Below are 14,474 nucleotides of genomic sequence, written 5' to 3'. Positions count from 1 at the left end.
GATGATTATTAAAGAATTAAAAAAATTTTTAATGCCTAAGACTATCTGTACTTTATAGATGGAAATAATATGGGGCACAAATGCAAAACTTCAGTAATAATAAATACTAAATGTGCTTTCAACATAACTGTGGTATGCATCACTTGTAAATGTCCATTCACTGTAAAAAAAATTGAAAATATGGAATAAATCTGTTTTTCCTCTGTGCATAAGTGAAATTTTTACATTGGAAATTTCTTTAGGGCTTACTATTTTTCTGTCCATTCAGCAGATCAAAGGCAAACGTGGATCATTATTAATTTTTAAAAAATTTTAACTCATGACCCAAGCTGCTATTCATGTTGATGGATGGAAGACTGAAAAATGTTCTCACATTTCCCCTGGAAGTGAAGAAATCTTTCATTGCAAATTTCAGACATTTTTTTTTCTCACCTCAGATACAGATGCATACAATCTAAGCAGAACAAAATTATGATAATATTGATTATACTAAGAATGTCAACTGCAGTAATAATTGTATTGATTACTGCTTGTCAGTCCCATAGCACCTGTCCCTGGAGATATTAACCAAATGAAAAGGTAATAGAAATTCCATTCTACTGAGTCCAACTACACAGTGTGATCCTTCAATAGAGTAACTTGGATCTATTCCCCTGGTCAGCCCACTGTGATGCTATATACATCCCCTAGACAGTATTGACTGAAAGAAGAGGTCATCATGGGTTTTTATGTTTGTTTGCTTTGTTACCTAGAGTTGAATTTTAACATTGCTCATTGTTTAATTATATTCAAAACCAGATAACTTGCAAATTGACAGTTGCAATTCTCTATATATCAGAACAATAAAAATGTTGAAGGAACAGGTGTTAATCTAAGTAAAGGGATCAGTCTCCCTGAAATCAGTTGTGATAATTTAGCTTTTCTTATAACCATCACCAGAATTTTCAAAATGGTTTACTTGACAACATTTGAGGAGAAAATACATAAAGAGAGAAACATCATGGTCCAATCAAACAACTGGGACTAAGGACAGCAGTGTTCTGACTCTAGCCTTAAGATCCCTTATTCTGAGGTTCCCTGCCTACAAGACTATGGGACAGCAATACAGAGTTTAATATCCCTTTCAGATCTTTAATTCTGTGATTTTGTTTTGTCCTTTTTCAAACTACATTGGCCCAGCTTATACCAAGTATCAATAAGTTCATACCATTACCTGAAGTTGCCATTCAGTTTTAGGAAAACAGTTTAGAAATTCTGATATTTTACCTATTTTATTCCTAATTCTTACACAGTAATTCCTCCTTATTCACAGGGGATATGTTCCAAGATTCTCCATGGATGCCTGAAACTGCAGATAGTACCAACCCCTACAGGTGCTATGTTTTTTCCTACACATGCATCCCTGTGCTAAAGTTTAATTTATAAATTAGGCACAGGAAAGATTAACGGTAACGACTAAAAATTAAATAGAACAACTATAACAATATACTGTAGTAAAAGTTATGTGAATGCAGTCTATCTCTCAAAATACCTTAGTGTACTCATCCTTCTTGAGATAATACAATGCCTACATGTTGAGATGTCGTGAGGTGAGTGACGTAGGCACTGTGATGCAGCGTTAGGCTGCTTTTGACCTTCTTACAATACACATGAAGGAAGATCATTTACTTCCTGACTGTGGTTGACCATGAGTAACTGAAATCACAGAATACAAAACTACATATAAGGGGGATATTACTGTCCTATCAATAAAATGGCCATTTTTAAAGGGATGATGTTTTGCTAAAAATCACTTTGGGACACTTGGGGACACCTGGGTAGCTCAGTTGGTTAAGCGTCCGACTTTGGCTCAGGTCATGATCTCACGGTTTGTGGGTTCGAGCCCTGCATCAGTCTCTGTGCTGACAGCTCGAAGCCCGGTGCCTGCTTCAGATTCTGTGTCTCCCTCTCTCTCTGCCTCTCAGCTCATGCTCTCTCTCTCTCTCTCTCTCTCTCTCAAAAGTAAATAAACCTTAAAAAAATTTTAACTCCTCTTTGCATAATTTTCTTTTAAATTATCGAATGGTATGTCTGGTCAGTTGAAGCCACACAATATTTTGCTTCATGGTGATGTTTCTGTTTGTATATTGTTCTTACTGGACTACAAATACTTCAGCATAATGATGATGATGATGATAAACACTGTTCCCATAAGAAGACAAGCGAGATGAGGGAGTTGAATGACACAAGTTCATGTTTTATTAATCCAGTTTATCAATATCTTATGTCTGCATTATTTTACATGCATAACAAAATAGCTGAAAACAGGCTCTGAATAAAGGAAGATAATATATATCACAAAGATCTACAGAAAAACAGAACTTATTTTCTCTGAAAATTTAGCAATATGGATTATGAGATTTGTGGAAAAAAAGTTTGCTCTGGTTGCAGTTTTAATGATTATGGTGTCTAGTAACTGTAAAAAAAAAATATATATATATATAGCACCGTTTGTTTTTATAAAATAAAATAAAGGGAGACAATATAAGTGAAAGATTAGCTGCAAATTTTGAACTCCATTAAGAAATAGAAACAGGGGCGCCTGGGTGGCGCAGTCGGTTAAGCGTCCAGCTTCAGCCAGGTCACGATCTTACGGTCCGTGAGTTCAAGCCCCGCATCAGGCTCTGGGCTGATGGCTCAGAGCCTGGAGCCTGTTTCCGATTCTGTGTCTCCCTCTCTCTCTGCCCCTCCCCCGTTCATGCTCTGTCTCTCTCTGTCCCAAAAATAAATAAACGTTGAAAAAAAAATTAAAAAAAAAAAGAAATAGAAACAGATACAGGTGCCTGGGTGGCTCAGTTGGTTAAGGGTCCGACTTCGGCTCAGGTCATGATCTCACGGTTTGTGAGTTTGAGCCCCGTGTTGGGCTCTGTGCTGACAGCTCAGAGCCTGGAGCCTGCTTCCGATTCTGTGTCCCCCTCTCTTTCCCTGCCCCTCCCCTGCTCATGCTCTGTCTCTGTCTGTCTCTCAAAAATAAATAAACATTAAAAAAAGAAGAAAAATGTTACACAAACAGATAAATACGAAATATGTAAAATGACTGTGTTCTTTAAATGCAGGTAAATTTAAAACTCTTTTTCATTTTTTGCTGCCAAATGCAATTCTGAAAGTCACGTAACTAAAAGAAAGGGAAGGAATAACATACTATTGTTTTGAATTACTATGTCTCAAACTAGAGTTCTTTTTATGTTACTGTGTACACACGCATATGTAACTGCGTGTATTGCATTTCTAATTGTAAACAGTAAAACTTACATATAAGTATGCACACATCATGGAGTTAAGCAATGCCCCCCAAAACCATATTTTCTATTTCAAATTAGGTTATTTACTGGTATTCAGCATACATCATCTGTTAGTGCTCAGTTTCAGGAGGCCAGAGGATATGATGCAGACATCTCTAAATAATACATTGTCTGAAATTCTTAGATTTCTCTTACTAGAGAAGCCCAGGGGGTGCATTGACTGAAGAATGTGGCAAATACGCTCATGGGAACAGACTTGGGGTTACTACAGCAGTGGTTTAGTAGAAGCTAGAGAATCCATATCCTCCACAGCACGATGGGCAGCCGCAGACATATCTGTGGCCTCCACACCCACAGCCCAGCCTGTGGAAGTTACCACGTCCCCAGCCACAGCCCAGGCCACCATAGTAGCTGCCATAGAAGCCCATGGTGAGAGGGGTGGTGAGTTGGTTTGCCATTCAAAGCAAAATCCTGAGTGTGAATGTCGAACATTCTACAGCTATGTTTATAACCCCCGAGCAGAAAGTGTGATAAAACATGTGGCCATTCTTTTGTATCATTCCAAATTATTCATTCACTTGAGGCAACTCATTAATCTGTTTGCTGCCACAAAGAGAGGTGCACACTCATTAAAATTTCTGAGCTTACTTAGCTGCCTCGTTAGAACACCCTTGAACTCATTACATTCTTTCTTGTTTAATGAGAAACAAAATCTGTCTTCAAAGTCACAAAACAAGAATTCCCTAAATAGAATTCATTACTAAACATATTGCATCATTCATATTTGATGGTGTTTTCTCATTAACTATTTTCTCATTTCCCATTGTCGTATCATTCTTTGGATACTTGTATCTTACTGCCATCTAGATTAAACGACAATGATCACGCTCAAAATTCTTAAATGCATCAAATTCTCCAAATGCCAAATTTATTTCTCAAGTTGAATCCACACACACACATGCACAAACACACACGCACACACACATCAGCTTGCAAAACATCCTTTTTGTTCATCAACGTAGTAAAATTTATTTCAGAAACTGAGGGACCGTCTAAGAGACCCAACTCACTTTTATAACCAATCTGTATGCGGTTCAAAAATATTCTCTTTACACATTGCTCATTTTTCCAGACTAGGTTATACCCAAAGTATTAGCTAAAAATGCAGATGATCTTGGCTCTATGCTTTACAATGATCATTTTTGTTCTTTACTTTTCTTTGTAATCCATGTATCAAACCTCTCCTTGAAGCCTCTCCTTAAATCTCATTCTGCATTCATCCCCAATTATACTTGCCCCATCTAGGTCTTTGGTTCTTATCCATTTTTTCCACTCAGTATTTCATCCCTCTACCCATAATTCATCACAATATTTTTGTCCTTAAATTTTCTCTACCAATTCTGGGTGTCCCGCCTCTTATTTTCCCTTAGACAATCAGGAAGCATTTTCTTTTTGTATGCTATTACTTATTTATTAAAGTTTAAAATTTTTTAAGAATATACACTCTTAATATCATGTAATATTTTTAATAGAATCTCTTAAAATCCTGATTCCTTGAAAATCTCCAAGAATGAACAGGCAGTCATGAAATGACGGAGGCAAGAGACAAGGATACGAAGGCAAATGTCTAGTCCTCACGGGTTGCTCAGCTCACTCACTCTGTAAAGATAGTAAACCAAACCCCAAGTTTAAGTCCCACCTGAACGTGACCATATCTTGACTTGGGTCTTTAGCAATATATGTACCTTACATGGCATTAAACATGTTACTGAATATTTTGTTTCCTTCTGTTATTATTGTATTGGTTGTGTTCTGTTTTGAAATTTATAAGCAACATTTGATTTATTGACATATAATTGACATATAATATTATACTAGTTTCAGTAGACAACGTAATGATTTGATATTTGTATATATTGAGAAATGAACACCACAGTGAGTCTAGATAACTTTCATCACCATACATAGTTGCAATTTTTTCTTGAGAATTCTTAAGGTCTACTGTCTTAGAAAATTTTCAAATATGCAATATACAGCTTATATTACATCTTTACAACTTATTTGTTTAATAACTGGTTTTTATCTTTTGATCCCTTCACACATTTTTTCTAGCCCACCCCCAACCCCTGCCTCTGGCAACCGCCAATCTGTTTTCTGTATCTATAAGCTCAGTTTTTAGTTTTTGTATTTTTAGACTCTATGTATATGTGAGATAATACAGTATAGATCTTTCTCTGACTTATTTCACTTAGCATAATGCCCTCAAGATCCATCCATGTTATTGTAAGCGACGAGATGTCTTTCTTTTTATGGCTGGCTAATATTCCACCTAGCGTGTGTGTGTGTGTGTGTGTGTGTGTGTGTGTGTGTGTTATTCTTTCTTTATCCATTCATCCATCAATGTACACAGGTTGCCTCTATATCTTGACTGTTGTAAATAATGCCGTATTGAACATGGGGTGCATATAACTTCTTGACTTAGTATTTTTGTAAAATTTTTGTTACATTTTGTTTTGTTTTTGTTTTTTTAAGTTCATTTATTTTTGGAGAGAGAGAGAGCAGGAGAGGGGCAGAGAGAGAGAGGGAGAGAGAGAATCTCAACAGGTTCTGCACGGACAGCATGGACATGGGGCTTGAACTCATGAACCATGAAATCGTGACTTCAGCTGAAATCAAGAGTCAGATGCTTAACTGATTGAGCCACCCAGTCCCCCTGTAACATTTTTGATAATATATTTTCCCAACTGGATTTGTTCATTGTTCTTATACACAAAAATTATTTGTTGAATTAATAAAAGAATGAATTCTGCCTTAGCAATTGTCTAAAATGGATTATGGATTAAAATGGCTTTCAAGTTTTAAAGGAATATTTAACCCAGTGTTTGCCTTGGCTATTAAATCCTTTTTCCTTCTTATGAAAATTATTCCATTTCTACTTTTTGTTGTGGAAAAGTTCCAGAAACCTGGAAAATTTTTTAATTCTCAAGGAGTCATTTTGAAGCCAAACAATCACGAATAAATCTAGCAAGTTTAAGAATCTCATGAATGGTCAAGTAAATCTGGTAGATTTTTTGACTGTGTGATACTAATTTATGTTCTTATTTCCGAGGCAAATAACTACACACACAAGAGATAAAACCAATATATTCACAATTTTTTTTATAAACTCAATGATGAAATGCACCCTTATTTATGTATTTTCAAAGAAGAGTGGTATATAATTAAGAACATAAAGTTGTGGAATAATACTGTGAAACATATGAATATATTTTATTTTTTTTCTCCTGAGTTAAAAAATAGAAAAAATGGTAATATCCTCTGGATACTAGTTATCCTTAAAAACTGAGAAATTTATATTTTTTTGAGAGTTGTTGTTTGTTTTTCTCTGATGTTCAGTGGACTCAAAGACTTAGACAATTCTTTGCCATTCTCTTCTCAGGAACTTTCTACGAGAAGACAATGACTTGGTGTAAAAGTCAGATCCTGTGTTTATGTGTGAAATGATGAAGATGCATTCTTCCATTGGTCAAGTTATAGCTTTTATTTGGAAGGTAAGGACACTTCTGTTATAAATTCAAAATGTATTTCCTTCACTCAAAAATATTAACGAAACCATGAAATAAGATATAATATATGATAATGTATTTTGCTAGGAGTATCATACACAGTGTTTCTCAATCTAATAATACAGATGACTGTCTTCACTGTTAGCCCTAGAGGGCATGTTTAAAGACTGTTACCTGATCAAGTGTGAAATAACAGAGTCATATAGCTGTATCTCATTTGCTTTGTACATGGAGAGTCTACAACACCCAGACTGGAGCAACTAAAAAGCTAGGTTATAACTGATGGCTGAGCAAACTTATCTTTAGGTAGACTGAGTAAGTCTGTGCCTTTTGAAGGAAGACTTCCATCTTTTGAGAGAGAGAGAGAGAGAGAGAGAGAGAGAGATGTATATAGGTATAGGTGAAATCTAGATAAAACTAACACTGAAATTAAGAGTGTTAATTCTCTAAATCAAAACCACAATATGTTGTAGAAATGGTGATTCTACCTAAGAAAGGTAATCCGTCTGCATATGCCATAAATGCAGCTGTGCTCATGGAAGCTCAGAGGACACTGTGACACCTGAACTCAGAAGACCTTGACCTTGGTCCTGATTTGGTCACTAGAGCCTACATAATTCTACAGAAGCCAGTTACTTTTCTGAGGGGTGTGTGTGTGTGTGTGTGTGTGTGTGTGTGTGTGTGTTTTTACTTGAAAGATAAGTCGCATGACCCTGCTGTCATTTAATGTCTTGATTTTGGCAACTTTATGACACTACTATTTGACTGAATCAAACATATTTGACCAATTTTGACACATTTAAACAAAATAGCTTAATTTTATATTGTTCCCCGAACACATCATTTGATTTTAGGAAAAAAACATTGGTATTTCCTTATAGCTTTTTCTTAATTCATCAGTAAAATGTCTCTCTTCCTGCCCATTTTCATCAGGGACAATTCAGATTCATAAGAAGGCTCTGTGGATTCAGCTGTGTTGAGCATCAGCTTAAGCTGAAAAATAAATTCGTTCAAAATTATGTCTGGTTGTTTGTTTCCCTTATTGGATTGAAAATTTTTTTTTAATTTTTTTAATGTTTTATTTATTTTTGAGACAGAGAGAGACAAGGCTGAGCAGGGGAGGGACAGAAAGAGAGGGAGACACAGAATCCGAAGCAGGATCCAGGCTCTGAGCTGTCAGCACAGAGCCCGAGGCGGGGCCTGAACTCAGGAACCATGAGATCAAGACCTGAGCCGAAGTCGGTCGCTTAACCGACTGAGCCACCCAGGCGCCCCTGGATTGAAAAAATTCTTATGTCTGGTCATGAAGATGCAATGAGAATATAGGAAAGGTAACTAAAAATTTTAGTTAACATATTTTGAGTTAAATGACCTCACAGGAAAAACCTTGCCCCAATTCACTACTGAGTTATAGATATCGGCTGCTTGATGCAAATGTCAAATGATATAATGTGCAAAATAATACGACACACGGGGTGAAATCGTTCAAAATACAAAAATTCTTGGAAAGGTGATTTACTTTCATAATGAGCCTAGTGATATGGTTTGATCTATTATCATTTGATTATGCTTAAAATAAAACAACCAAATAAATTTCTAAATAAATGGAATTATTATGCATTGTACTAAATTGAAAAATGTGAGTTGAATAACCTAAAACACATATATTTGATAAATAGATATGATGCTGTTATCGACTTAAATCTGAATATTATCTAAGTAGGGGCGCCTGGGTGGCGCAGTCGGTTAAGCGTCCGACTTCAGCCAGGTCACGATCTCATGGTCCGTGAGTTCGAGCCCCGTGTCAAGCTCTGGGCTGATGGCTCACAGCCTGGAGCCTGTTTCGGATTCTGTGTCTCCCTCTCTCTCTGCCCTTCCCCCGTTCATGCTCTGTCTCTCTCTGTCCCAAAAATAAATAAACGATGGGAAAAAAAATTAAAAAAAAATAATAAATATTATCTAAGTAAAAGCAAGAGATTGAAAAATATTAAATTGCTAACCTTTTGAAACATTTTTTTTTTCATTTTGGTCTAGAATTGTTAGTTTTTAAATTTAGCTGCATCCATGTTTGTGAAGTATATGAAAAAAATTTTTTTTTCTTTTAAGCCAAGCTTCCCTCATTGACAATTTAGTGCAACTGTCCTTTCAGTCAGTCCCCTCTGAATCTTAGAGATTCTCAATGTGTACAGCAGGTAAAATCCAGTTGTCAGGCTCTATCGTTTCACACTTAATTGGGTAACAGTCCACAGTCTACTGACATGTCTTATAGGGCTAAAAATTAAAACAGCACATGACTTCCACATAACTGAGTTCCATGAACAAAACAAAAACCATATTTTGTTTTCAAATTTAACATTTTATTGGCAGGTGAACAGATAATCCAATGCATTATAAGAGCAAAACAGAAGAAGATTCTAGAGTTATGTTGAAGATGTAGGCATTAATTGAAAAATTCAAAATTCTGAGAAGCCAAATACTTTCATGCAAATAATCCCACCGTGATATTGGAAGTTCATATACTGAACATCAATTTGGGGAAGTCCCTTATAATTTCAGATGTTGGTTTACTGGCACAGTCGTTTAGTAGAAGCCAGAGAACCCATATCCTCCATAACACAGTGGGAGGCAGCAGCCATATCTGTGGCTTCTCCAGCTCCAGCCACAGCCCAGTCCAGGGAAACTTCCACATCCCCAGCCACAACCATAGCCCGGGCCCCCAAAGCCTCCGTAGCCGTAGCCCAGGCCTCCATAGTAGTTGCTGTGATGGCTCATGGTGTTGCGGGTGATGAGTTGTTTCTCTGTTCAATAGAAGATCTTGAGTGTGAATTTCAGCATGTGTAGAGGGATACTTACATGCCCTGAGCAGACCAGGTGATAAAAACACATGCTACCTAGTTTTGTGTCATTCTGTGTGTTACCTGTCTGACACGATCCTGACATGAAGAGGCCCTCGAACTCATCAAAGTGTTTGAGCTTGCATTGCTTATGTAGTCATGGTGTCCCTTAAACATACTGCATCCTTTTTATGAGAAAGGATCGCTGCACTTTCAAAGTCTGAACATCCCAGGCTAAATAAAATTCCTCATAACCAGACATATTGCATAACACAGTCGCTAGTGTTGTGTTTTAAAATTAAGGATTGCATCATCTCTGGCTTTCCTTGAATTGTCATTCTTCACTTATAATTAAATGAAAGAAATTGGTTAAATTCAATTCAGCACAATTTATTATATCCTTTTAAAGGCACCTAATACCTCATGGTAAAGTCTTTTTTCAAAGCCAAAGAAGAGAAACATTTGAAAGCCTGGGAGTATCCGTTCACCTGCTGTGAACATCAGTAGAGAAGTTCAGGAAAAAAAAAGTTGAAAGAGAGTCGTCTTCGTTCTATTATTTTATAACATGGAACATCATAAAAAATATTCTCTTTTCTGATTTTGCATACTAGCTTAGAAAATCAGTATTTGGGTTAACAACATGAAGTAATATTATTCAAATGTTAAAGGCAAATCAGAGTAATCAAAATGTATTTCATAAGCAGCATTAAAAAAATACATTCAAAATTCCTTTTTTTCACATCCCGAGCCCCTTTCTTGCATATCATCTACCCAAAAATATAGATTACATCTGCCTCTCTGCCTCATAGACACCTTTTCCTCCCTTTCCACTAATCTATTATTTACCCTCTTATTCAATCAATTTTCCAGTATCACTTGCCTTAGTTCCTCTCAATTCCCGCTAAGGTCTGAGCAGTGAAATAAGGAAACATATACAATTTATCTTTGGCTTCCCTCCATTTTTCTCCAATTTTTACCTAAATTTTTCTATATATATCTTCACTCTTACTATAATAGTTTTGTCCTTGTATTCTCTTTGCTTATTGTGTGTTTATTTTTTTTCTATTTCAGAAAACAGCTAACTTGTATCTGCTAACATATGAAATGCTTATTAAGATCTTAGATGCTGAGAAAAAAAATGCCTAATTCTCCATGAAATTCAGTAAGAGGCTGTTAACATTTAGAAGGTCTTCAGGGGCGCCTGGGTGGCTCAGTCGGTTGAGCAACCGACTTTGGCTCAGGTCTTGATCTCATGGTTCCTGAGTTCAGGCCCCACATCGGGCTCTGTGTTGACAGCTCAGAGCCTGGAGCCTGCTTCAGATTCTGTGTCTCCCTCTCTCTCTGCCCCTCCCCCACACACACTCAGTCTCTCTCTGCCTCTCAAAAATAAAGAAAACTAATAAAAAATTTAAAAAAAAAGAAGGTCTTCAGAATCTCCAAAAATATAGGTATAAAAAGACAGAGTGGAGAAAGCATGAAGTGAAGCCAAAAGTCCTTCAGCTTACTTGGAGAACTTAATCACCTATGTGCAAGGCTGATTCAAATCCTGGTTGAGTCCTGCCAGACACGCTCTTCAACTGAGCATCTAAATTCTTTTTCACCTTTCATGGAATCAAATACACTGTTCAGCTTTTGTTGAGCTTATAAGCAATTATCAGATGATGCATTTTCCCAGCTGGACTTGTTGACTGCTGTGCAAATACTAGTAGGAAGTAGAAAATCAATGAGGAAGAGTCAAATGGATGAATGCACTCTAGGGTTCTTATAGGTAAGGATCATGCCTTCCGCAGACATGGGTATCTCTGAATGTATCTGAGGATTTAAAGGAAGAACCGGCTCAAATAGTTTTCTTAGTTTAGAGAAGCTCATAAGCCATCATTTCATTTACTTTTTGTTGTTGTTGTTTAAAGCATATTGTAAAATATCCAAATCTTAACTGTACAAATTAGTGAGATTTTGCTTTAATTCACAGACCACCTAGATCGATTACACCCAAGCTGCCCAGATTTTCTCTTGACCCACCAGTTAGTATTCCTGCCTAGAAGTTTGCCTGTTTTGGATGTCATATGAATGAAATCATAAAGTATACCAGCACTTTTCTCCCCTGAAATACTTTGTACATCACTGTCTCTGTGAGATAGATGCATCTTTGTTGTTGCATGTAACGTTAGTTTTGTTGTTTTCATTGCTGCAAAGTAGCCCATTGTATAACTAGAGCACAATTTATTTACTATTTTGCTCCGGTAAATCTATATTTGAGTAGTTTCTCTTCCTTCCTTCCTCCCTTCCTCCCTTCCTCCCTTCCTCCTTTCCTTCCTTCCTTCCTTCCTTCCTTCCTTCCTTCTTTCCTTCTTTCCTTCCCTCCTTCCCTCCCATCTTTCTTTCTTTCTTTCTTTCTTTCTTATGAATCAAGTCTCTATGTACCTTCTAATAGAGACCTTTTTTGTAGACCTAAGCATTCCTTTACTTTGGGTATACACAGGAAACACATTGCCAATTTATACTATATATATTTAGCTTCAGTAGATTCTGCCCAAGATTTTCCAATACAGTTGCTAATACAGTTTACTGTACCACCAGCAATCTATGAGAGTCCCAGATTTTCCACATCCTTACCCACATTGACCGTTTCAGAGTCTTAATCTGATCATCCTTAGGGTCCATAGTGTTATTTGAATATTAGTTTAATTCGGTTTTGCTTGATCAATAATGGCACTGGGAATTTAACATATCTTTACAAGCCACTTAGATATCCTTTCTTTTGAAATGCCTGTTCAAGTATTTTGTCCATTTTTAACTGGGCTTATTTAATATTAATCAATTAATCAATATTTTATAATTGATTAGCGGGAACTCTTTACATTTTGGGGTAGTGGCATTTTATCAAACTTATGCATTAAAATTATTTTCACCTGGTTTGTGGCTTGTATTTTTCTACTTTACATTCTGTTTATACAAGAACACAATGTTGTAATATAACGATGTCTAATTTAGTCATCTTTTTCTTTTATGTCTAATGCTTTGGGTTCCAATTACATTTTTTACTACATCACACATTGTTATTTAATTCTTTCTCTCTGCCTTCTTCAGAACTTGTTCCGTTTTCATTGATCATTCTAAACATGAAAAACAGTCAATAACTTGAATATCTCATTCTCATTAAGTCAAGCTGAAGCTATAAAATTACAAATAAATCAGACAGGTTTCAGTGTGTCAGACTTTGCCCATTTGACCCTGCCAGATGCGCATCAGTTGTGTGATGTGTTGTTCCCAACATAAGCAGTAGCTTTTCCCTGGAAAAAAGATGTGCTGGAGAATTTCCCTAACTCCAGCAGAGACCCATAAAGGCAGGTATTTCAAATTCTAATAATATAATATTATACTAGGAATGTCAAATACCTGCTCCAAGCCATGGTATGGATTTTTCTTCTTTAGAACTACAGAAGGCCTTTGTTCAAATTCTGGAGAATTACTATTAACCATTAAGAAAATAGAATAGTTCTTGAACCCTGTCACGCTAAGTAGTATAGTCATCCAGTGGAGTCACCAAGCTATTACTTTCTCTGATCTGGTCAATGTAAAGCTAATATAATATGACTGGGTTGACTAAAAGGTTAGGTCTTACCATCTGAATCTGACTGAACAAATGTACTTTTGTGTTTTGCAAACAAGTCTGAGTCTTTCAAAATCCATCCTTAATATCGGAAATAGCATTTGAACTTGACACTGTTTGCTAGTTATTTTTTTTCAGATCCAGATAAACCAGAAATTAATAGGTTCAAGATTCTAAATCAAAACTAACACCACTGAGCAAAATTAGGTGGCTATTGTGGAAAGCGGATTAATCCTCATAAACTCTGTGTTTATATTGCTATGATCATTGCAGGGACCGATAACCAGGAGTTTAGGACTGTTTCTCTGAAAGGACACAAGAAGAGAAGCACACTGTGAAAGGGAAAATCAGAATTGAGTTAAATAAATAAATAAAATACGCCATAGCTTCCATTTTAAGTGAGGATAATTTATTGCAAAGGAAACAGGGAAATTCCACGATTACAAAAGTGAAAATAGGGGGCACCTGGAGACATGAAGCAGGCAAAGAGAAGATGATAATTATTCCTAGACTCTAAGATGCTGAATCCGTTGATCTTGGCTTGGTCCCAGCTGATACTGTTTGGTTCAAATTTTGGTTGATTTGAGTTATGAACCTGTAGCCTCAGATGTTCGAATTCCAGGGCAGGGTCTCAGTAGAAGCTAGAGAACCCATATCCGCCGTAGCACAGTGGGTGGCAGGAGCCATGTCTGAGGCCTCCCCAGCCCCAGCCGCAGCCCAGTCTGCGGAAGCTGCCACATCCCCAGCCAGAGCCGCAGCCCAGGCCACCGAAGCCTCCACAGCCGCAGCCCAGGCCTCCATAGTAGTTGCCGTAGTATCTCATGGTGTCAAGGGTGTTGAGTTGGGTTTGCTATTCAAGGCAAGATCCTGAGTGTGAATGTCAGCATGGATGGAGGGAGGCTTATATACCTTGGTCAGAGCATGTGATAAATCACGTGTGTACCCTCCTTTTGTGTCATTTTTCTAATTACCTCCCTGACAACAATGTATTCATTCATTGTCCCCTGACACAGGGAGAGGCCCTAACACTCATTAAAATGTTTGAGATCGCTTTGGTGCCTCGTCAGGGTGGCCTCTAAATGTTATTGCATCACTTTATCAAATTATGTTCCATACTTTAGACATACGTAATTTTATTTGTCAATTATACCTCCAGAAAACTGGCACAAAAAGTTATGGG

The 14,474-nt window shown here is 36.9% G+C and overlaps 2 protein-coding genes across 2 annotated transcripts; both read right to left on the bottom strand.

Annotated features, from left to right (window-relative positions):
- Positions 1 to 9,346: 9,346 nt before the first annotated feature.
- Positions 9,347 to 9,631, bottom strand: LOC122492312 (keratin-associated protein 19-8-like). The gene has a single exon (XM_043596026.1). The coding sequence runs from the start codon at positions 9,617 to 9,619 to the stop codon at positions 9,428 to 9,430; it is 192 nt and encodes a 63-aa protein (XP_043451961.1). The 5' UTR covers positions 9,620 to 9,631; the 3' UTR covers positions 9,347 to 9,427.
- A 4,050-nt stretch (positions 9,632 to 13,681) lies between these two features.
- On the bottom strand, positions 13,682 to 14,183 carry LOC122492311 (keratin-associated protein 19-7-like). The gene has a single exon (XM_043596025.1). It carries the CDS (start codon positions 14,115 to 14,117, stop codon positions 13,926 to 13,928), a length of 192 nt encoding a protein of 63 aa, XP_043451960.1. The 5' UTR covers positions 14,118 to 14,183; the 3' UTR covers positions 13,682 to 13,925.
- Positions 14,184 to 14,474: the final 291 nt, after the last annotated feature.

The sequence above is a fragment of the Prionailurus bengalensis genome, chromosome C2, assembly GCF_016509475.1.
Source record: "Prionailurus bengalensis isolate Pbe53 chromosome C2, Fcat_Pben_1.1_paternal_pri, whole genome shotgun sequence".
Lineage (NCBI taxonomy): Eukaryota > Metazoa > Chordata > Mammalia > Carnivora > Felidae > Prionailurus > Prionailurus bengalensis.
Note: the sequence above shows the minus strand (reverse complement) of the source record. Positions and strands in the feature narration are given on the sequence as shown.